We start from the raw sequence: 23,289 nt of genomic DNA on the forward strand, positions 1-23,289 counted from the left end.
CAAAAAAAACAGGGTAGAATCCTGGTCACAGCACATAATTTTCGTTATCGCGGTGCGGTAAAGCAATACAAGACGAGTACTTTATGTCAATCAGTTAAGCTCTGTGTGTGCGTGTGTATGTGATACCATTAGCGTAGAAGAAGGAAACACCACACGTTGTTTAACGCCAGCTATGTGGTCGCGTCACTCTCTAGCGATTTTCTTCTCTGCACTCTCTACTCTCGCCTGGTTTCAACTCCAATTTCTCTAATTTATCGCAGGCGACCTCCGAGCCACCAACTGCCTGAACTGGTTACTGTCCTCAAGTGGGTATTGTAGCCTCAATCTCTATTACCTCTAACTGATTATTTTACCAACTTATATTTTGGGATAACTCTAGACAGAATTCACTATTATTTTAATGTTTGAATTCATTTCCTCAAATAACGACAAAAGTTTTGAGAAAAATATTTTTTTACAGTAATTCTTTATGACAATTTGTATCTTTCCCAATGCACCGCTGATCGACAATTCCCCAAATAGGCATATTCTAGCGTTGATCTGTAGCTGGTCAAAAGAGTTACCTCTAAGGAACCTATCACAGAAATCAATGTGTTCACGTTTCGTTATGAAAATATTGAATACTGATTGAAAATATTATTGAAAATATTGAATACTGATTGAAAATATCTTTTCTGGAAAAAAGTCCGTTCTGTTCTTTCCATCCAATTCTATCCCGTGAAAATGGTGTACCAGATTAATTATTTTTAAACGATGAATTTCAGTGAAGAGCGTTAGTTTATTACCAATAACATGTAACGGCAATAACCAATGAAAATTGGTAGGCTACAATCAAAGTTTAATCTGTCAGATTAAATGCTATTTAGGCCCAACTTTTAAAATGCTGGCTACATTATGTTATATTAATATAAAAATATGTCATCTGTATTTCACACTAAGGTTGAGTTAATTAGCGCCTATTCTCTTAAGGCATCTAAAATGGACGTTAAATCGAATAATGATGACGATGATGATGTTGATGATGATGATGATGATAGTATGCTGCTGATGTTGTTGATAATGATGACGATGTTGATGATAATAATGATGATAGTGATGATGATGATGGTGATGATGATGATGTTGCAGATGATGATGATGATGATGATATATATACATGTACGTATACTGACCTTTTTGAACAAACCTGCCATGTTTGATTTCAGCTATCCAGATCTGTTGTTGATCTTAAGAGTCACCTACGAGCTCATGGTCCAAACGAAATGGATATGTATGACCGCACCTTAATCGCATATCTAATCAATACGCGTGTGTTGTAATAAAAAGATTCTTTCCTCCATTAAATACTCGTCTATTATTTTTTCTAGAAAGAGTCTGTTCTATTCTCCGCATGCACTTCTACCCTGGTGTAAATGGTTCCCCGCCCCTGGGTAAGGTTATGATTTGAATAAAAGCAAAATAGCAACAAAAAAAAAAAAAAAAAAAAGAAAAAAAGAAAAAAAAAGAAAGCGACTACTGCTATACAATGTTTAGTGCCAATAAAAAAATATAAAAACAAAAAATAAAACATAAAAAATAAAACAAAAAACAAAAGAATAAAATAAAAATAAAAATAGAAGACCCCCCCCACATTTTCCCTTTTTTTTTAATAGCATAAAGTCGTTTGAGAAAAGGGTCACAAATGAACCATAATACTTACACTTCAAGTCAGTTCATAAAATATTTTCTAATTTACAATTTTGAAGCCTTAAAAGTTTAATTTCAAGTAATAATTCCATGGAATAATACAAAAACTGATGACTTTTCGAAAACACCCTCCCCGCCAAAAATGAAAAAATAGGAATTCTAAAAAAAAACAAAAAAAACAAAAAATTCTGAATGAAAATAAGCCAATAGATCTTCCTTTTTAGAAATAAAACTAATAGGCCACCAGGCGTTGCCCGATACGCTTAAATATGATATTTTAATTCATGCAGACTACGTATTTATTATTATAGCGACAATTACCTATCGATTATTATATTAAAGCTAATATATAGTAGTGATACTAAAATTATAAATACATATATATGACTTGGGTGCCATCAGCTAGAATCAAAATCAAAATATACAACTCTCCAGCCTCTGTCCTTAGCCTTTTAGCAATGCCCACACGCATAAATTCATCTGCTATCCCTTTTGTAAAAGACTAGCGTGAGTGCCCGGCGGGAGTTTGAAGGTGTGTGTTGAGCAAAAAAAAAAAAAAAAAAAAAAATGGTAGTAAGCAGGCCTGTAAATCGTACCGCGAAGGAGGAAAAGAACGTGAAAAAAAAAATAATAATAAAATTCCGTCTTTGCTGTTGCGCCCATCGCAAACCGGAAGTGATGAATGTTTAAATTAAGGCTAGTCAATCGAAAAGATGGGATGACTTTCGTAAATATCGGCGAAAAAAAAGCGACCCCTCTCTGTAGAAAAGTACCCAGTTGAAGGTGACGGAATTACTGTTTTCAGACAACGTTTCGATATTTGTCGTCCGAAGGGTCGAGCTTCAAAACGATATTATCTTGTGAAAATCTGTCGCTTCTGTCAAAGGTTTTAGGCATACATACATGCATGCATACATACATACATACATACATACATACATACATGATGCTTGCAACGTCTTATCAGACGAGTGCTACTCCCTCAGACATTTAAAATCCATGAGCCCAAATGCCTGAGGGAGTATCTATACAAAGATGATGTTACAGAGTACGACAGCTAAGTCTCTCTCTCGGTTCCAAATGTTCAGATCCAGCAACAAGCAAGAGCAAGATAGCCAGCAACAAATTAAACTGCAGACCAGCTTAATGCGGTTACTGGTCTCCCGCTTTATGGTTTTTAAAATCAGAGATTTGCTTCTACTAGAAAGGTTGCCTTCACCACGGCTTACGGGAGCCCTCTCCACCCCAACACACACACACACACACACACACACACACACACACACACACACACACACACACACACACACACACAAATATACACGGTGCTAGTTGGCTGTTGACCCAGTAAAAGAGTTCATTCGCACATACATGCATACATACATTTAAACAGACAGGTGAGATTTATATTAAAGATGGAATTGCCCGATCCTGGAAGACAAGATTCAAGCAAGCAAGCAAGCAGATTGGACGGTCCACATAGTTTATAATTATATAGATTAAACAGCGAATGTCGGGTATAAACATTAGAAATTCAAATTTCAAACTACATTTCAGCTCTCCAAGATGAACTTACTGTCGCTCCCTACTACGGTGCATGAGTCATGCACTGCATGACAAAACGTCAGCAATTTACTTCTTCCAAGGCCGTGAAACAATAAATCAACAGGTTTGAGTTAGGGGTTTAGAGTCATGGTTCTCATAAACTCGAATTCATTGGAACTTTTTTAAGCGACGCAATAATCGTCAAAAAGGAACCCACCGTCTCATGTTGGAAAGCTATAAGTGTGAATTGACGTGAGGACTAAATTATCGAGAAAAATAATAGTGAATATTGCTGAATTTCATCCAATTTATATAAAAATTATAAACATCCGTGGACCGCCCGGCCGTCCTTTTTTGCTTGTCTCGAATCTTTTCTTTGACGATCGAGCGGTTCTATCTTTAAAAAAAAAAGGAATAAGAGGTGAATTACAACACTGATTCGTGCTCTGATGGTTAGAGCTGTCGACTGTCAACGCGACGTTTCTAAGTTCGATACAGCTAGGGAAAGGTGTATGTCTAGCCGCACTGATGAGTTGTGATAAAACGAAACAGTCCTGTTTGTGGATGACAACACACACACACACATACACACATACATACACACACATATATGTGTGTGTGTATATGTGTGTATATATATGTATGTATATATATATATGTGTGTGTATATATATATGTATATATACGTGTATATATATGTATGTGTGTGTATATATATATATATATATGTATGTGTGTGTGTGTTTACAGGGGGTCCCAATAAAATGTATACATTCTTTAAATGACTATAAAACCAATATTTATTGTAAGAAAGAAAAGTTTCATACATTAAAATACTGTGAACAAATATAGAAACCAGTTAATTATCGAAAGTGTTCAAATTATTGGCCATTGTGGTCCATGAACAGCTGACAACGCTCACTGATTGAATCGAAAACGTTCCTAATCAGTTTACTCTATCATAAGATATATTAAATCTGCATGAATTAAAATATTATATTTAAGAGTATTTTACGACCGGGCAAGGCTAGGCACCTCTGCTAGTTTATTAATAAAATTTACAGTTTTGGAAAGGACTTTTGCTTTTTCATGCAGTGAACAGCTGGTGGAGGTATTCTATAAAAAGATCTAAAATATTGATAATTTTGAATCTTTCACAGAAAACACCCATCTAGCTGAAACCACTGTCAATAATTTTCTCCACTCTTTATCTGTGCCAAAATCAAAACGTAGATTCCATGAACAAAGCTTCTTTCTTAGAAGTGCACGCATGTGGAACTCTCCTCCGTTTGCCTGTTTCCCACCTGACTACAACTTGGATGTCTTCAAGTCCAACATAAACAAATTCCTGATGTACCGTCACCTTAAGTAAGTCACTTTATCAAATCTCCAATACTAACGATTACTACGATACTATCCCATTAATTACTGTACACACAATAACCCTTATCCCCGAGTGGCTTCCGGGCCTTGATAAGTGGTGACTACGATGCAAAAAAAAAATCACTGTAAAGCGTGACAAAAGTGTACTTCTTTACGATGTCACCATCACGAAAACAAATTCCCATTTCTTTAAAATAGTGACGTCATTGGTGTGGATATTCTGGTAGTGATATATACACTCTTATCAGAATCTCGGTCCATTTCGATACCCAAACGAATTTTATATTTCGGAGTTTTGAGACATGCTGAATACGGACCGTGCTGAATTAATAAAACTATTATCCAAAAACCCATTCTTAACATTCAGAGAAGAGGGCGTTTTGTAACTATTCTGTGCTCATCTAACGATTTAATATGCAAAAATACCGTAAAACTGGAATTTAACTTGAAAATCTTATTAGATTATAGCACGGTCTGTATTATGCATAAGTATTTTTTTTTTTATATATATGAGGATTGATAGAATGTATTATTTGAATTATTGTTACGTACACCGTTGAGATTTTTTTAAATGAAAATAGCTTCAGACAAAGCATGATGCCACTTGATGTAAAGAGATAAAAAGAACGGAAGGTGATTAACGTGAAAACCGGAAATACATATTGACATTAATCTTGAAAAGATATAGACTATAATCGGAGGAAAACAGTCAGCAAGAAAATATTTCCACAAGCCTGCAGTTCTTGAAAAAATGCTACTAAAATAAGAATATGCTACTAAAATAAGAATATAACGAGATACCTGAGCAGCGGATTTATGAAGATCACTAGATCAACGAGGCAAAGAAGCTGGAACAAAGGAAGCAGCGAATAAATGCGAATAAATCAAGTAAACAAAAATAGATTGTTTGAAATAGATTGAATTTCTCAAAAAACGTATACCAGCGCCTTGACAGTGGATTGTTTGTTTCTGAATAGCCAGATAACGATAACCTGAGAATAAAACAGATGTAGCCTGTACCGGTGGTCAGCTGGGGGTGAATGTCAGAAAGATAAGAAATTTAGGATTTCCGGTCAAAAGTAAATATATTTAGAGGAAGAGATCTGGCTGTCGAGAGAAGTTCGGCGTTAGATATAAGATATATTGTCACCTGGCCCGACACGACAGGACGACGATAGCAAAACTAAGTAATCCTTATAACTTGTCTTATGTTAAACGATTATCAGACTACAATTATAGAAGAGACTGAGACTAGCAACATAACGTCTATAAAATAGAGGAGGCAGAGAAAAAGAAAGTGTGAGGCCAACCAAATTACAGATATCTTTCTGAACCCTATCAAAGACCCTCAAATTGGGTAGAAATTCATCACATATGACAACAGTGCTCTAGCCATGATCCGATGACAGATTTGTGGAGATAGAAAATGACCTCGAGGGTGATAAAGTGTTTAGAACGATAGAGAAAACCAATCTTACAAGATCGAGAAATTGGAACAATTAAAGTGATACACCGTGTTATTAACAATTAAGAATCTATATATTAATACGATAGCGTGTATGCTCTTTTGTGTATCACGCTTATATCCGGGTCGTTTAATTGTTATGTACTTCAATTTCTTGTAAGAAATAATTTTACCAAGAATTCTTCATAGGTTTTGGTTTCGGTTTCATTTATAGCTGATGACACGTAGGTCAGGTATTTTTTATAAAATAAATTATCAAGAATTCTTCATAAGTTTTAATTTCGGTTTCGATTATAACCAATGGCACTCCAGTAATCTATATTTTTTTTATGAATAATTTTATCAAGAGTTCTTCATAAGTTTTGGTTTCGGTTTCGATTATGGCTGAAGGACCTCAAGTTTATATATATATATATATATATATATTTCATAAGTTTGTATTTCGGTTTCGATTCAAGCTAATGCACGAAAGTCATATGGATATAATATATATATATATATATATATATATATATATATATATATATATATATATATATATATATAATTTATTTATTTTTGAAATCGCAACTTTATAATATATAAAAATAGATAGAACATTAACTCTATACATACGAAATCTGAAAGAATTAAAATATTATATTTAAGCGTATTTTACGACCGGGCTTTTCCGGACGTTCGTGCTAACTTAGATAAATACATTTGCAATTTAAAAAAAAAAAGCTACAATAATATCATAGCATCTCCATTTACCATGAACATCTACAGAATGCCAACATCAATAGATTACATATGAATGATTTCCCTGTGGGATTTCCACAGGTCCCGCTAGTTTTTATCATTCGCACTAATGTAATACTATGAAGATGACTTAGGTCACTGAGTGCTAAGGGGACAATAGACACATAGGAAATGATTTACAATAAACAATGAATAGGTAATGATAAAACATGAATTGCTAGGTATTTTTAGAGCGAGTTTATGATTTGCAAATGACAATAGAAACCTACAGAACGGATAAAAAGAGAATCAACAACACTTGACGGGGGATAGGTGATCAATGAGACGCTTAGAGAGGGAATGGTAACTTCCGGTTAACCGGGGTGGGGGACTTGAGATTGCGACGCCAGGTAGTTGTGAGTTGATAGTTGAGAGCGGTTGACGACGCATGGGCAGTTTCAGATCTGGCAGCGAGACAGAGATCGAGATGAACTGACGACTGACAGACGAGCATAGCCTTTACAGAATGCAGGGGGGGGGGCTATGGATACACACACACATACACACATACACACATACACACACACATACACACACACAAGTCCATCTGTCAGATATATGTGAAACCTTGGCGTTGTGTTTGTCTTATGTTTGTTTCATTTTATTTTTCTACTTGTTGACCAGGGAGAAAATGACGATACGGCCACAAGAAGATAAGAAGTTGATCGAAAAATCCACGGCATACACGACGTTTAGGGGTCGGTGGCCTGTCGGTAGGACCACGTGTTGTCACACTAGCATTTCTTGACACAATCCATATTTGTAAGATTAACACAAGTTAGACAACAAAGTACATCAGTTGAAAGTTAAAAGCCTATTTTTTATTTTTGGTTGTAGTATGTCAACTCCAACCCCAAACTTGTCTCAGCTCCAAATATTGTTGCTAATGCTCTGGTGACTAGCTAAACTCACCCATTTATCCACTAGTTCAGATTATACAGATACTAACGGTATTCACCCGGCGTTGCCCGTCTAGAGGTATATTGCTGGTTAGAGGTATTTTTTTAGGGCAATAATGTCTAATATAGCTGTGATTGCACGTTCTACTTGAAAGAAAAGTTAAAAATAACATTTATAATATGAGGTCAAGTGATAAAAAAATCTATCATTAGGATAAATTATCAGTTAGTTAAGTCCGTAAATAAGTGAAATATATTCAAATAGCGGTCTGCAAACTATCGTGCGCGGGCCAAATCCGGCCCGGCAAAGTCTTTAATGTGGCTCGTGAAGCTCTTATGGAAAACAATATAAAAAATTAAATTATAATAATAAAATAATTAAATTATAATAATAAAATAATTAAATTATAATAATAAAATAATTAAATTATAATAATAATTCAGGAAATATAAAAAAAATGGAAATGTGTGAAAAAGTCTGGTGGTTTTTCTATTTGCTCAGAAAATTATTAAACAATGAGGTTTTGGAGAAACAGTTTCACTAAAAAACAAAGTTAATAAGCGAGACATTTTTAAACACGTCATTTTTTTTTTATTTTGGCCTGTGTGGCTCTAAAAATTCAGCAATATGGCCCCCGTTTGAAAACTTTGGAGACATCTGTATTCAATCTATGGTCCCCCCCTCGCTAAACTTTCACAAGAAACACTCGTCTAGCTGTAAACAGTATCAATAATTCCCCCCACTCTTTATCTGTGCCTAAACCTAAACGTAGATTCCATGAACAAAGCTTCTTTCTTAGAACTGCACGCCTGTGGAATTGTCTTCCGTTTTCCTGCTTTCCGGCTGACTACAATATGGTTGTCTTCAAGTCTAACGTAAATAAGTTCTTGATGAGCCGTTCCATATAAGTTATCAAATTTACCAAATTTTCATTACTAATGATTACTATATTGTCCAATTTCTACTGTACACTCTTTAACCCTTATCCTTGAGTGGCCTCTTGGCCTTGATAATGTGGTGATGCCTATGTAAAATAAATAAATAAATAAATAATAATACAGAGATCGTAAAGAAACGATACTATTTTTTTTTTTTTAACAAATTTTCTTAAAATAGAATTAACCAAAGATATCTCTTTGAAGAATGTATACAAACGGCCTAGACATTTGAATAACTATTTTTGCGGGTACTTTTTTTTTTTTTTTTTGTAAATTTAAAATAATTCAAATTGATTTGTCGTTTTACAGCAGCAGGATTATTTGCATAAGAACACTTCAAATGTGTTAATTTCTTGTTTTACTAAACATTTTTTGACAATAACAAATCGATTGTTCTGATTAATGTTTAGTTTTTTTTTTTTAAATATGCCAACGAAGAAATGATTTGCAGCGATTTTAAATGGTGTCTCTTCTTTTATTGTAAAATGGACTCATTAATAAAGAAAAATTAAAATAAAATAGTAAGGTACACATGAGCTTGAACACGGGATCACTCGATCTGTAGTCGAATGCTCTACCACTTTTCTAGATGTCAATAATTCAGTTTTTTTTTAAAAGAAGAAATGATTAGCTGACATTTTATCATTTCCCTTGGCCGGTGTAACGTAAAATACTCCCCTGTAAAAATTCTTCTTTTTCATCTATAAGAAAGAAAGACTATTTTTAGGATCGGACTTTTTCAATGTTCAATACCTATCGAATGAATTTCTGTACCAAACATATCTAAGAACACTGCCAGACATATAAATTAGCTCTGTGTGAAATTTGCAAAAGATAGGCTCAGCCGTTTCGGAACCCATGAGGAAGGAACTCACACACAAAGTGACTTTTATATAATAGTAGAGATTATTTTAAATTTAAGACATTTTCTATAATCATATAATAGAGTTTGTTCAAAATTGGAATAAGGATACTAGACATATGGTTCAGTAGTATTGTGCGTAGGTTTTAATCTTCGTAAGGAGACGTAAAAGTAGCGCAAAGATGTTATTGTCGAGGAATTTAAAAATAAGTATTTATCTATAGTCGTATGAAAATATGCTTATGGCAAGTAAAATATACTGTAATTGAAACAAACCGAGGTTCTAATAGTCCATGAATATTCAAATGCCAATGCCCAAACTTTGGACTATAAAAAAAAGACAAAGGACAATCATGCAGTATAGTTGACAGCCGAGAAGAACGAAATAAAACAAAATATAGTACAAATACCTTCTATCAAACGCATTAAACATTGATTTCATACTGATCTGTATAGTTTTAAAGTTCTGAAACTGTTTTAACATTTTGTTTTTAATGATTTCGTCGATATCTGTCTTTCAGGTACAGTTAGAAAGCAATATGACCGACGTATTTTTGTTTTCGTTAGTGTTTCAACTCTTAAAAATAGTTAACAGAAAATGACTTACCTTCCAACATTCCCTATGTCCTTCTGGCAAGCCCCCGGACATAGGGTTAGTGGTCGGATTCGGATAATCACTTTTGTTACTCTTTTTGAAGTGTGAAATTAGTGACCACTTCTCAACAAAATTTACAACTGTCTTTGACTGACCTTTTTTTTCGGTCAAAGTAACAATAATATAATCAGAGACAATAAATCTTATTATCAATTTCCATATTTTAAAATTATACAGGTCGGTAGAAAATTTTTAGTAAAAGTTACTCGTTATATATATATATATATATATATATATATATATATATATATATATATATATTCAAACTATATATATATATATATATATATATATATATATATATATAGTTTCGATTTTTTGCTGTTAATTATACTGCAGGATTGCCAAAATAAAATAATCATTTTTGTTTGGGATTATAGCAAAGAAGCCCCGATCAGTGTTCGACGGAAACTCACCTTGGTCGCACATCATTTTCTTTCGGAAAGGGCCGAGGGAAAGGTCCCACATTTTCACCATTACGTGAGAGGCATCTTTGGAGCAGAAGCGTTCGATCCCGGTTCGCAGACAATTGCGATAGTCGTGTAGAATCCTGGCAGCAGAAAAAAAAAAAAAGCTTAAAAATAATCAATTGCCGTTTCAAACTTTTATTTATTTATATTTAGTCTGTTTATCTATCCGTTCCACTTTTTCTCGGAAGCTACTAGGCCGATCTGGCTGAAATTTTGTATGGACCTTTTTATGATAAACGAAAAGAACTAAGTATTACGGTATTCGTTCGATATACAATTAAAGATTGATAAGGATTAACAAGGATTATTATTTAATGCGAAAATGAACACAAATTTAACCATATTCAACCATCAACTAGGTATAAAGTACACATTCGAAATCAACAGGCTATAACTTTTGCCGAATTTTTGAGATGAGGATTGATCATTCGTATTGTTTGGATTATTCGGACTACTGTTCTCACCCTTACTGCTATTTTCACAACGTTTCCAGCAATGTAAGTTCCGACCTTCTTAAGTTGTATCATGTTGAACATAAAAATCTTTCTATTGAACTCAGGAATTTGCACGGAATTTCGAACGGAAGCCTTTATTTAATCCACGGGGGTAGCATGCTCTCGTTCCGTCAACCCTGACCGGATAGAAGTCTTAACTAATTCGCAAATGTATTTTTGAGAATCGCTCGCACTGAAGATGGTAAAAATAACACTCGAGATGAGAACAATAATCCGCATAATTCGCATAAGATGAATTTGAATTTTAGTCATCGAAATAAACTATGTTGACAATGAGATGTAAGATCTTTCGTGCTGACCCTGGTTATTCCTTGACACACCTACAAAACCCCTGAAAACCTTAGCTCGTGCAATAGAAACCAATATCGACTCTTCCTGTGTCAATCGAGCCGATAAATCAGATCCTTTCAAAACGTCACATGCTATACACATGAATGGAGAAAGGAACGTTCTTTGCAATTGTGGTAGAAAGATGAGTTTTTGCTGTGAATGTTTTACAATTCACTGACCAATGGCAGTAACCCTTATTTTTAAATGGCATTTGGGCATTGATAAACGGTGAATCCCTTGTAAAAAAAGAAAAAAAAACAAAACAATATACAAATCGAGTTCGTTCAACAGAAACACTTTCACTTGGGGACGTTAGCAACCTTCACATAGTCCCTCCTGTAAGTGCCCGATGTTCTTTATAGGAATAATTATAATTAGAAAGATATCGGGGAAACAAATGCCAACAATAATCAGCTGATTCATACGAAATGAATGAATGAATGATGCCCCTCCTCCTCCTCCTCCTCCTCAGCAGCAGCAGCAACAACAACAACAACAACAACAACAACAGCAGCAGCAGCAGCAGCAAGTGCAGATCATAAAGCACTATAAAAAGTCTGCGCTTATAGCAGTTGTATTCATTTGCTTCCTCATTGAGCAAATTAGGCACAATGCCGTTTTTTAATGTGGAGAGAAAGGGAGGGGGAGGGAAAAAGGGACCAGCTCCCGATGGGTGGGAAACGGGAGCTGGGTAGTGACAATTGGTATGAAGGGTTGCCTCTACATTGATCAACGTCTGATATGTGGGGTTACCCCCACATATGGTCTTTGATTGCAGTATCTGCCGGAAAGATACTACACTTTGATCTTGTCTGGATTTATTTGCTTCCCCACTGAGCAAATTAGGCACAAGGCCGTTTTTTAATGTGAAGAGAGAGGGAGGGGGGAGGGAAAAGGGGGATCCAGCGCCCGAGAGGTGGGAAATGGGAGCTGGATAGTAACTGTGGTCGTAGGGTGGTCCCTACATTGACCAAGTTCAGATATGTGGGGTTATCCCCACATATGGTCTTTGCTAGTCATAGTTAGTCTTTGCTTGCAGCATCTGTCGGAACAGATGGTATTTATTTGCTCCCCCACCGAGCAAATTAGGCACAAGGCCGATTTTTAATGTGAGGAGTGAAGGGAGGGGGAAGGGAAAAAGGGGACCAGCTCCCGAGAGGTGGGAAATGGGGGCTGGTTAATGGTCAGGCATGTGGGGTTGCCCCCACATCTGGTCTTTGCTAGTCATAGCTTGCAGCATCTGTCGGAACAGATGGTATTTATTTGCTCCCCCACCGAGCAAATTAGGCACAAGGCCGATTTTTAATGTGAGGGGTGAAGGGAGGGGGAAGGGAAAAAGGGGACCAGCTCCCGAGAGGTGGGAAATGGGAGCTGGTTAAAGGTCAGGCATGTGAGGCTGCCCCCACATCTGGTCTTTGCTAGTCATAGCTTGCAGCATCTGTCGGAACAGATGGTATTTATTTGCTCCCCCACCGAGCAAATTAGGCACAAGGCCGATTTTTAATGTGAGGGGTGAAGGGAGGGGGAAGGGAAAAAGGGGACCAGCTCCCGAGAGGTGGGAAATGGGAGCTGGTTAAAGGTCAGGCATGTGAGGCTGCCCCCACATCTGGTCTTTGCTAGTCATAGCTTGCAGCATCTGTCGGAACAGATGGTATTTATTTGCTCCCCCACCGAGCAAATTAGGCACAAGGCCGATTTTTAATGTGAGGGGTGAAGGGAGGGGGAAGGGAAAAAGGGGACCAGCTCCCGAGAGGTGGGAAATGGGAGCTGGTTAAAGGTCAGGCATGTGAGGCTGCCCCCACATCTGGTCTTTGCTAGTCATAGCTTGCAGCATCTGTCGGAACAGATACTACACTTTGATCTTGTCGCCCGGGCCACGGAGGCCCGCGCGGGCAGTTGTGTGCGCTTATAGCAGTTGCGTGAGGCGCCGCTTTTATTTATAGGCGCAGTATTTGTTGTTTGATTAAGTTGGGTTTGTGCACGCGCAACTAGTAATTGCGTCAAAGTTAGGACGTGCGGCGCAGAATCAAAATCACTGCGCGCCAACGAAGCTTGGAATAAAAAATATGACACCAAAATTGATCACCCCAGGAGAGGTTGTTTTATCCTGTTCTCGTCATTTAAATCACAAGCGCCCGGCTAGAATTGAGCTCCAGGATACAACATTCGTTTATCGACAAACGCTAGCTTACTAAACAATTTTCGTTACGTTACAGTGTTCCCTTGAATAAAAGTTGGTATATATTTAGCAATGGAAATGTTGGTTTTATTTATGGAAGATAGTGATCCTTTTCTTATTGAACAGTCGATTTCAGTCAAACATGGTCATTTAATGTAAATAACTAAAAAGAAAAGTGATTAACACCGGAAATACCTGTTGACATCAATCTTGAAAAGATATACACTATAAGTCGGAGGAAAACAGTCAACAGGAAAATATTGCAATGGCAAAGACACAATGATTGCGCTAACCAATATCTGGAAAGACAGCTCCATTTCACAACGCACAAAGAAACGACTCCTGCAAGCTTTGGTATTCTCAATAGCAACATATGGAGCAGAATGTTGTGTCTTGAACAAAGTCAACAAGAGGAAAATTGCTGTTTTTCAACTGTGGTTCTACTGTAGACCTCTTCGTGTAAGCTGGGTGGGCAAACGTATAAACGAATGGGTTCTTGAGTAGATTGGACAACATCAATGTGGCAGGAAATTACGATTTTTGAGACATGTGGCCAAAAAAGACGACCTAACAAAAGGTCTGCTCTTTCGTACAATCTCTGGTAAAAGAGGACGTGGAAGACCAGAAACAAAAATGTCCGACAACGTCAAGGACATCGCGGACATTAGAATAGCTGAGTTGCTCAGAATCGCGACGATTCGTGAAAAAGTCCACGACCGGACAGCAATGACCATTCCGTCACAGAGAGAGAGAGAGAGAGAGAGAGAGAGAGAGAGAGAGAGAGAGAGAGAGAGAGAGGGCCAGGGGCAGATAACTCTACCAAGTTACGTTCTTAATCTTTTCTTTCTTCCTTAAACCAACATCTAATCAACCACATTTGAGGCCTTATCCTTGACCAGGACGCCCGATGAGACGCTCTGTCCTTCGTCTGCATCATCTAAACTTTTCTCCACGGACCTTTGCTGGACGTTATGACGGCATTTCACCACTACTACTACTACTACTACTACTACTACTACTACTACTACTACTATTACTACTATCTAGCAACACTCTTCCACCCCCTGCCAGATGGAACAGCATTTTGACCCACTACGTGGTCCCTCCCGTAAGTACTCGATGTATTTCTATAAAAGATTCTAATTAGAAAGATATCGGAGAAACCAATTCCAATGGTAGAATAATCTGTTTCATACAAAATTAAGGAATAAATGATCATGGCACACGTGTTTGATGTAAGGCGGACGGTTTGGTAGAGAAGTCATCACCTTTTTTAATCATTGGTTGCCTTACCTGCAAGTTCTTTTATACATTTGCGCCCGGGGGGGATCGTGCAAAATAATCGCGTGCAGTTGGCGAGCCCAGGTGCGTGAACACTGTTTCACGGTTCCATTCACCCGCGTATTTGATAAACATCTTTCATTTTCGGCATATTCTGAAAAGAGAAACGAAAATTTCATATTTTACAGTTTTCCCATACATATTACAAGCCTGGGTGCCTGGCGTTGCCCGGGTGTTTGGTGGTGTGTGTTGAGAAAAAAAAAAGTGGTAGTAAGCAGGCAAGCTCGACCCGTACAGCGTGGGAGGAAAATCACACGAAGAAAACAAAAACAAAAATAAAAACAAAAAAAGTGACGTCTTTGCTGTTGCGCCCATCTCCAAATCGGAAGTGAAGAATGTTTAAATTAAGCCTAGTCAATCGAAAAGAAGGGATGACTTTCGAAAATATCAGTGAAAAAAGCGACCCCTCCTTGTAGAAAAGTGCCCAGTTGAGGGTTAAGGAATTAATGTTTTTAGTCAATTTTTTGATATTTGTCGTCCGAAGGGTTGAGCTTCAAAATGATACCGTGAAAATCCGTCGCTTCTGTCGAAAGTTTAATACATGCATAAATACATACATTCAAACAGACAAGTGAGATTTATATTCCAGAAGGCTATCAGGGCTACATGGTGTTCTTCGGTTCATAATATATTGCTATTAAAACCTAATCTCGCGACTTACCTTTTTTGCTTTTACTTGGGAGTCACCACTTATCAAGGCCCGAAGGCCACTCGAGGATAAGGGTTAATGATTGTAAGGTGGTAGTGTATTAATTGTTAATGGTGTAAATTGATAGAATCTGATTAATAATGGGGACGACTTAACAAAAACTTGTTTATATTGGACTTGAAGGCTACTACGTTGTATTCAACCGGAAAGCAGGACGACGGAACAGTGTTTTAGAGGCGGGCAGTTCTGGGGAAAAAGATTTGTTCATGGAATCTGCGTTTAGATTTAGGCACAGATAGAGAATGGGGGAAACGTCTTTAGTTTTTTTCACCTCTTATCAAGGCCCGATGGCCACTCAAGGATAAGGGTTAATGATTGTACAGTGATCAAACGGGACATGTCAATCACCGATAGTAGTGGTAATTTGATAAATTGGATTAATTAAGGGGATGACTCATCAAGAATTGGTTTACGTTAGACTTGAAGACAACCATATTGTAGTCAGTTGGGAAGCAGGAAAACGGAACAGAATTCCACAGGCGCGCAGTTCTAAGAAAGAAGCTTTGTTCATGGAATCTACGTTTAAGTTTAGGCACAGATAAGGAGTGAGGAAATTTATTGGTAGTGGTTTTGGCTAGACGAGTGTTTTTCGTGAAAGTCAGGACAGGGGGGGGGGGACCATAGATTGAAGCTCAGATGAGCACATGACATGAAAATAACGATAAAGCAGAAACAGACTCGCAACGTCTCTTCTGTCTGAAAGAGGTTGCAGGGAAGAGAAAAGAACATCCTCCACTATGCTAAGAAGTTTATTTTGAACTCTGTCAAGGCAGGATAAGCTGCTTCTAGCAGCTCCTGCCCAGAAGTAGCAACAGTACTCCAACCTTGGACGCACTTGGCTCTTATACATGTAGATAAGTGCATCAGCAGTGAGATATTTACTGGAACGGTAGAACGATTCCACCATTTTTCCAGCAGCCTTGGCAACGGATTTGATGTACATATTTCATCTTCGATCAGAAGCTTGTCAAAACATAGAGCCTCCCTAAGAGGAGAGTTATTAATTTCAATTGATGCCAGACGAGGATCAAATCGCTGATGATGGAAAGATAGAAGTTTTGTTTTAGATGGATTAAAATTAACCAAATACCTCTTTCAGCATTGCATCACGTGTTCAAGACCGGAGGAGAGAGAATAAGAAAGAACTTGGTCGTTTACGGCCTTTGAAATATCGCCATAGATAGTAGTGCCGTCAGCATAAATGTCTACGAATGATATTAGAATGTGATTTGGAAGATCATTGATGTAGATCAGAAAAAGAGATGGTCCCAGGATGGATCCCTGAGGGACTCCAGCATTAATGCTGTGAGCTTTAGATTTTTACCCATCAATCACTACTCTTATGAACTTATCAGAGAGAAATGATTTAAGAGTCGAGTGCTTTTGTGAAAGTTTCGCAACGGGAAACCATAGATTGAAGTTTAGTCGAGCATTTGACATGAAAATAGCGATAAAGCAGAGATTGGCTCGTAACGTCTCTGCTGTGAGAAAGAGGTTTTAGAGAAGAGAAAAGGGCATCACCCACTAGGTTTCGAAGTCGGTTTCAAACTCTATCAACACTGGATAGGACGCGTCGAGATATGCTCAGATATGGCAACAGTACTCCATTTTATGGTATACCTGACTTTTATACAGATAGAGGATAGTATCACCAGTGAGATACCTACGGAAACGGTAGAGTGATCCAACTATTTTTTCATTTTTCCAGCGATCTTGGCAACAGATTTGATGTTACATTTCAGATGAGAAGTGAAAATCAGTCCCAGAAGCTTGTTAAGACATGGCGCTTCCCAAGACGAGAACCATCGTTATCTAATCCCCATCATAGCAACTACCTCTTCAAGCCCGTTGTTTCTCCTCCGCCCAACTTATTCTGAACAAATATACACACATACACACGCATACACGCACACACACTGAATTCCCGAGGAATGAGTCCGCATAATTGATACAACATCAGAGTTATTTTCCTTTAGTTAGTACAGATTTAAGTCAAAAGAATAAATATCTTTCTCTAAATTTTAGATATTATTCATCCAGGGCAACGCCGACCAAGAATAACTAGGTGAATTTAACATACAGACATACACATAGACAACTGTTTTTTTTTTTAATATTGTAGACTAGTGGCCGGAAATCAATACGTTGTAGCCTCAGTCGCAAGGAAACCAAGTAAAAAAATAAAAAAAATCACTTCAACTCGCTTTTTAACTGTAACAACGGCAGTTATTTCCTCATTGTTACGGTCGTGACTGAGGCTCTTAATTGATCGTTGTCAATATCCGATGGCCGACCACTACACTCAGTATCTTCAGGACTCATCACCACCATGGAATTTCTTAAACCACTATTGTGCTGTACATTCAGTAGTGTTTCCTGGGCTAAAAGCTTCGGTGATATCGCGAGCTGCTTCAGCAGCTTTTCAACCTAGCTTGAATTGAATTAAGAAAATTATGCAAATTTGCTTTTTTTTTTTTACCATTTTGTATGCAACATCCCGAAAAGAAGACATAATTGTTTTAAAACGATTGTAATTTAAATAATTAGAGCGAAAACACCGTTTAAAATGACTTATGAAATGAAGATATCACACACACACATAAAAAAGAAACTTATTTGAAAATACATCATTGGAAATCAAAATTAAAAACACTGCAAAACTTTCTTCTCAAACCTAATATATTGTACGTATAAAACAACATATGGCTCACCAAGAGAGAGAGAAGAAGGTCGCTTATTTCCCAGTCTTTGCGTTGTAAAGATAAACTGTGATTCATGAACCAAGATAATTTCTACCACTCGGAAAGGATGCAATTTAAAGAATTTTTATAGACTTTCAGATGGTGACAGATGGATGGTATCAGTTGACAGAAAAAACTAATTATCAGGAAGTCGACGGTTCATACAAGTTCAATCAAAGTCGACAACGACAGTCTGGTTAAATGAAATTAATGATATTTTACAAGTTGCTATGCTTAACACACACACACACACACACACACACACACACACACACACACACACACACACACACACACACACATAGGGTATCCCAATAAAATGTATACACTTTTAAATGACTATAAAACCAACATTTATTGTAAGAAAGAAAAGTTTCATACATAAAAATACTGTGAACAAATATAGAAACCAGTTAATTATCGAAAGTGTTCAAATTATTGGCCATTGTGGTCCATGAACAGCTGCCAACGCTCACTGATTGAATCGAAAACGTTCATAATCAGTGCAATTGGTATCTTGACACATCTTCTTTCAATGGTTGCTTTCAATTCATTGTAGCTCGTTTTGTGGTGTGAACCCTGTGTTTAATATGCTGACCCCCCCCCAAGAAAAAAATCAATGGGGGGGGGGCAAATCCGGTGAGCATGGACAATACTCCAGTACTCAATACTTCTTCTTCGTCCTATTTATTTGTTTCGCAGGTGACTATCAAGATATGCTCTTACGTCATGGTAATAGTGGCGAAGTGCTCCATCCTGCTGGAAGTGCCATTCTGTAATGCTAATCATCTCTTGGGAACGTAGTATAACGTATTCATGTAGCAAGTTGCGATAATTTAAAGAGTGTATACATTTTATTGGCACACTTTGTAGCAGTTTGAGCACTGTGAAGCGATGGGAAAGTACTTTTTTAATAGGCACTTGATGAGGGACATTTGCGGGCACCGATTCGTAGCCTTATGGGTAGAGCTGTCGATCTCAATGGTTGTAGGTTCGATTCACGACTGGCGAAAGGTGCTTGTCTAGCCACACTAATGAGTTGTGATACAATGAACAGTACTGTATGCGGATTATATATATATATATATATATATATATATATATATATATAATAAAGCTGAATGTCTGTGTATGTGTGTGTGTATGTGTGTGTGTGTGTCTGGTCACGAATAGGCTCCTATATGGTTGACTATTTTAAAAAACTGATTACATATAATGATAGAAGATGTATCGAGACACAGAAATGGGTATGTTTGATCTGGCAGAACGGTGGTTCATTAAAATTGTGGGGTATGCGTTCGCGCCTGGTCCACAAACTATGGAAATAAAATAAAAAAAAACGATTACAAGTGTTTTTGATATAGATGTACATAAGAATACTTTGATAAGTATGTTTTAACTTAAATAGGGATAGTATAATCAAATTGTGGGGTCTGCGTTCGCGCCTGGCCTCCATAGAATGGAAATAGGCACAAACTTTAATAAAGACTTTTCATATCTATCTGCGTAAGTATACTTTGATAATTATGTTTCAGTTTGAAGAAATATGGTATAATAAAATTATGGGGTGTTCGTTCGCACCTGACCTCCATAGAATGGAAATATATCACAAAGTTTAACAAGGTTTTTTAATATAGATCCACAGAATATTGTGATAAGTGTTTCAGTGTGAACAGGTATGGTATAATAAATCATGGGGTTTATCTATTTTATTTTTACTTTCATCATATTTTGCTTTGGTTTTGATGCCCCCAAATTCGAAGCTATCTCTTTACAACAATTCCTTTTCATAACCTATCATACTTTTATAAATCAGAGTCCATTTTCTGTAGGCTGTTTTTGAACCCAGTCAACGACGGGTACTTTTGCTAGTATATATATATATATATATGTATATATATATATATATATATATATATATATATATGGTGTGTGTGTGTGTATGTGTGTGTGTGTGTGTGTGTGTGTGAGAGAGAGTGTGTGTGTGTACTAGTAAGGAGACCCGATGTTGCCCGAGATTGAAAGAGGATTAAGAAATGTTCCACACTTCCAATATTTTTATTTTCATCGAAATCGATGACATCGCCCATTTTTTGATTGACTGCTCTAGTTGGAGATCCACCGTAGTGTACCGGGAAGGAGCTTCACATGATTGCAATGATTTAGTCCACCATACATTGTAGTCTACATTGCACTGTTGATTTCATAAAATTATTTTGGAATTAAAGTTTAAAATGTAACATTCAAGTATTATGATCCAGATCATACCCCGTTATAGTTCTCTTATGATGCGATATGTCTCCTAGCCGCTTCGGCTGCAGGGAGACAGAGTAGGAGTATTCGGCAAGGATCCGTTCTTGACACCCAGCCCGACAGGTGAGGAGCCGGTTCCCGGCCCAGCACCTCTCAGACTGAGGTACACTGCTTGGGTACTACCTAGGAGGTCAACCCTCCCAGGCCTTGCCACACAGCTTTTGGGTGGGACGTTTATTGCTGGTCGCCTGAGGCGCCCCTACCGACGGGGGTGCCTAGGCAATTTTTGTTTAGGCAAGAGTGCCTGTCCTTTAGGGGAGCTTGGCTATTCTATTATTTCCGGCCTTGTGCCACATTTTGCTGCGGTGCACAACGAATAAATAACTACCCCATTATAGTAAAAATATTGTAACAGTCTGTCAGAGTGATCTAATCATCATATGATGATCTGCGCATGCAAGCTAAATTGACTATTTCAACGGAAAGTGCTCAACGATAAGAAACGAGTTTCTTAAAGGGGCTGACACACAAAAACATGCACACACATATGTGTGTGTTTGTGTTATGAAAACATATATGGCAAATTAAACTACGCAGAATATTTCGCGTTTCATCCTCGTGAGAGTTCGTCAGGCTTATGCGAAAAGTTGTGGTTATCGCGCATTTTATATAAACTTATGATATTGAATTTTCTAATTAGCAAACCAGCTTCTTAGTTGTAGCCGCGCTCATCCTAATCAGCCATGTTTGGGCACTTACAGGACAAAGGTACAGTTGACCTAAGGTTCACCTTTTCCCTTTATGTGTTTTTATGGGAAGGCTAGATATCCTTTGCGTGTAGGAAGCTGACCTACTTTCAACCTGGGTGTAGTTAGATATATACTTTTGTGTTTTGGTTTATATTTTATTTTATTTATATTATGTTAGTTTTATTTATAAAATTATTTCTTGCAAGAATTGAAGGAAAACACAGTGAACAAAATAAAGGAGTTAAATCGCAATCCAGACATTCTGCAATCTGTCATGAATTATGGAAATAGCACAAATATGCAAAACTGAAAATGGGGACATTTAAAAGACATTATTTTTTTCATAAATAAAGATCGTTTGAATTTTGCATTGTTTTTTTTTTTTAATCGCAATACCTTAATCAGATTGTGTATGTATTACAGAAAGATATAAAAAATAAAGAATCTCCTTAAGTTCAAAACACTTCAGCTACTATTTGGACACCCTGTATATATATATATATATATATATATATATATATATATATATATATATATATATATATATATATATATATATACACTTGTGCCCGATATTATTCATACCCCCCTTGAAAATTGAGTTTATTAGGTGTAACTTTTGTAAGAATTTATTGTTTACGTCCATATTGATACATATTCTTAATAAACCTCTTCTGAGCATTTTCGTCATTTTAAAATCTCGGGATACTTGTAATAAAAGAAATATACAGCTATTTATAAAATCTGCAATGTTCAAAAATAATCATACCCCCTTATTTTTTCAGTATTAATCGAGTTTCTGACTGTTTGTTTTCTGTTTGATTCTTATTTTGAATGCTTTTATACAACCTTTGATTAATTTCATTTCGTTTTTTGCATTTTTCAGAAATTAAAATGATATCAACTGAAAACCAATAAAAGAATAAAAATTATTAGAATGAGGAAGAAAAAAGAGCTTAGTAATGATCTTAGGACTAAAATTGTGAATTCACATAAGGATGGTTTAGGTTACAAGTCAATTTCCAAGAAATTTGAGGTCCCTACAGCAACAGTACAGAGCATCATCCAAAAATTCCAGAGCCACCACACAACAAACAACTTGATTGGTAGAAGAAGGAAAAGGAAACTGTCTGCTAGAGCCACCAGGAATATTGTAAGAAGTGTTAATGCAAATCCAACCACCACTAATAAGGACATTTTAGAAAATCTGGAGTCTTCTGGCATAAAAATATCAAGGCAAACATTGCAAAGGACTCTGCATGAAAATGGTCTGAAAGGAAGAAGACCAAGAAGGACTCCATTGCACACCGGAAAACACCTTGCAGCACGTCTAAAGTTTGCTAGGACCCATGTGAATTCTCCAGAGTCCGTTTTCTCAAGTATTTTGTGGACTGACGAAACAAAAATTGAATTGTTTGGCCATATGGATGCTTCTTACGTTTGAAGGTAGAAAGGAGAAGCTTACAACCCAAAGAACACCATACCCACGGTGAAACATGGTGGTGGTAGCCTAATGTTTTGGGGCTCCTTTTCGGCTAGTGGTCCAGGTAGTTTGGTCAAGATAGATGGAACCATGAAGAAGGAGCAATATTTGGAGATACTCCAGAAAAACATTAGACAGGATGCGGAGAAGCTCCATTTAGGACCAAACTGGGTCCTTCAACAGGATAATGATCCAAAACATACTGCCAAAATAGTCAAGAAATGGTTTGAGGATAATCAAATTAATGTTTTGGAATGGCCTAGCCAGAGTCCCGACCTGAACCCTATCGAAAACCTCTGGCACAT

At 37.0% G+C, this 23,289-nt stretch overlaps 1 protein-coding gene across 5 annotated transcripts in view; it reads right to left on the bottom strand.

Moving 5' to 3' along the window:
* LOC145265384 (uncharacterized) overlaps positions 1-23,289 on the bottom strand; it is a 145,546-nt gene that overhangs the window by 10,202 nt on the left and 112,055 nt on the right. For all 5 annotated transcript variants that reach the window (XM_080121186.1, XM_080121184.1, XM_080121183.1 and 2 more), the window contains exons 4-5: positions 15,002-15,143; positions 10,631-10,764 (exon numbers count right to left, since the gene is read on the bottom strand). In XM_080121186.1, the coding sequence (XP_079977312.1) occupies positions 10,631-10,764; positions 15,002-15,143 (276 nt within the window). The remainder of the gene's footprint in view (positions 1-10,630; positions 10,765-15,001; positions 15,144-23,289) is intronic.

The sequence above is a fragment of the Euprymna scolopes genome, chromosome 40, assembly GCF_053919585.1.
Source record: "Euprymna scolopes isolate OS-2025 chromosome 40, ASM5391958v1, whole genome shotgun sequence".
Taxonomy (NCBI): domain Eukaryota; kingdom Metazoa; phylum Mollusca; class Cephalopoda; order Sepiida; family Sepiolidae; genus Euprymna; species Euprymna scolopes.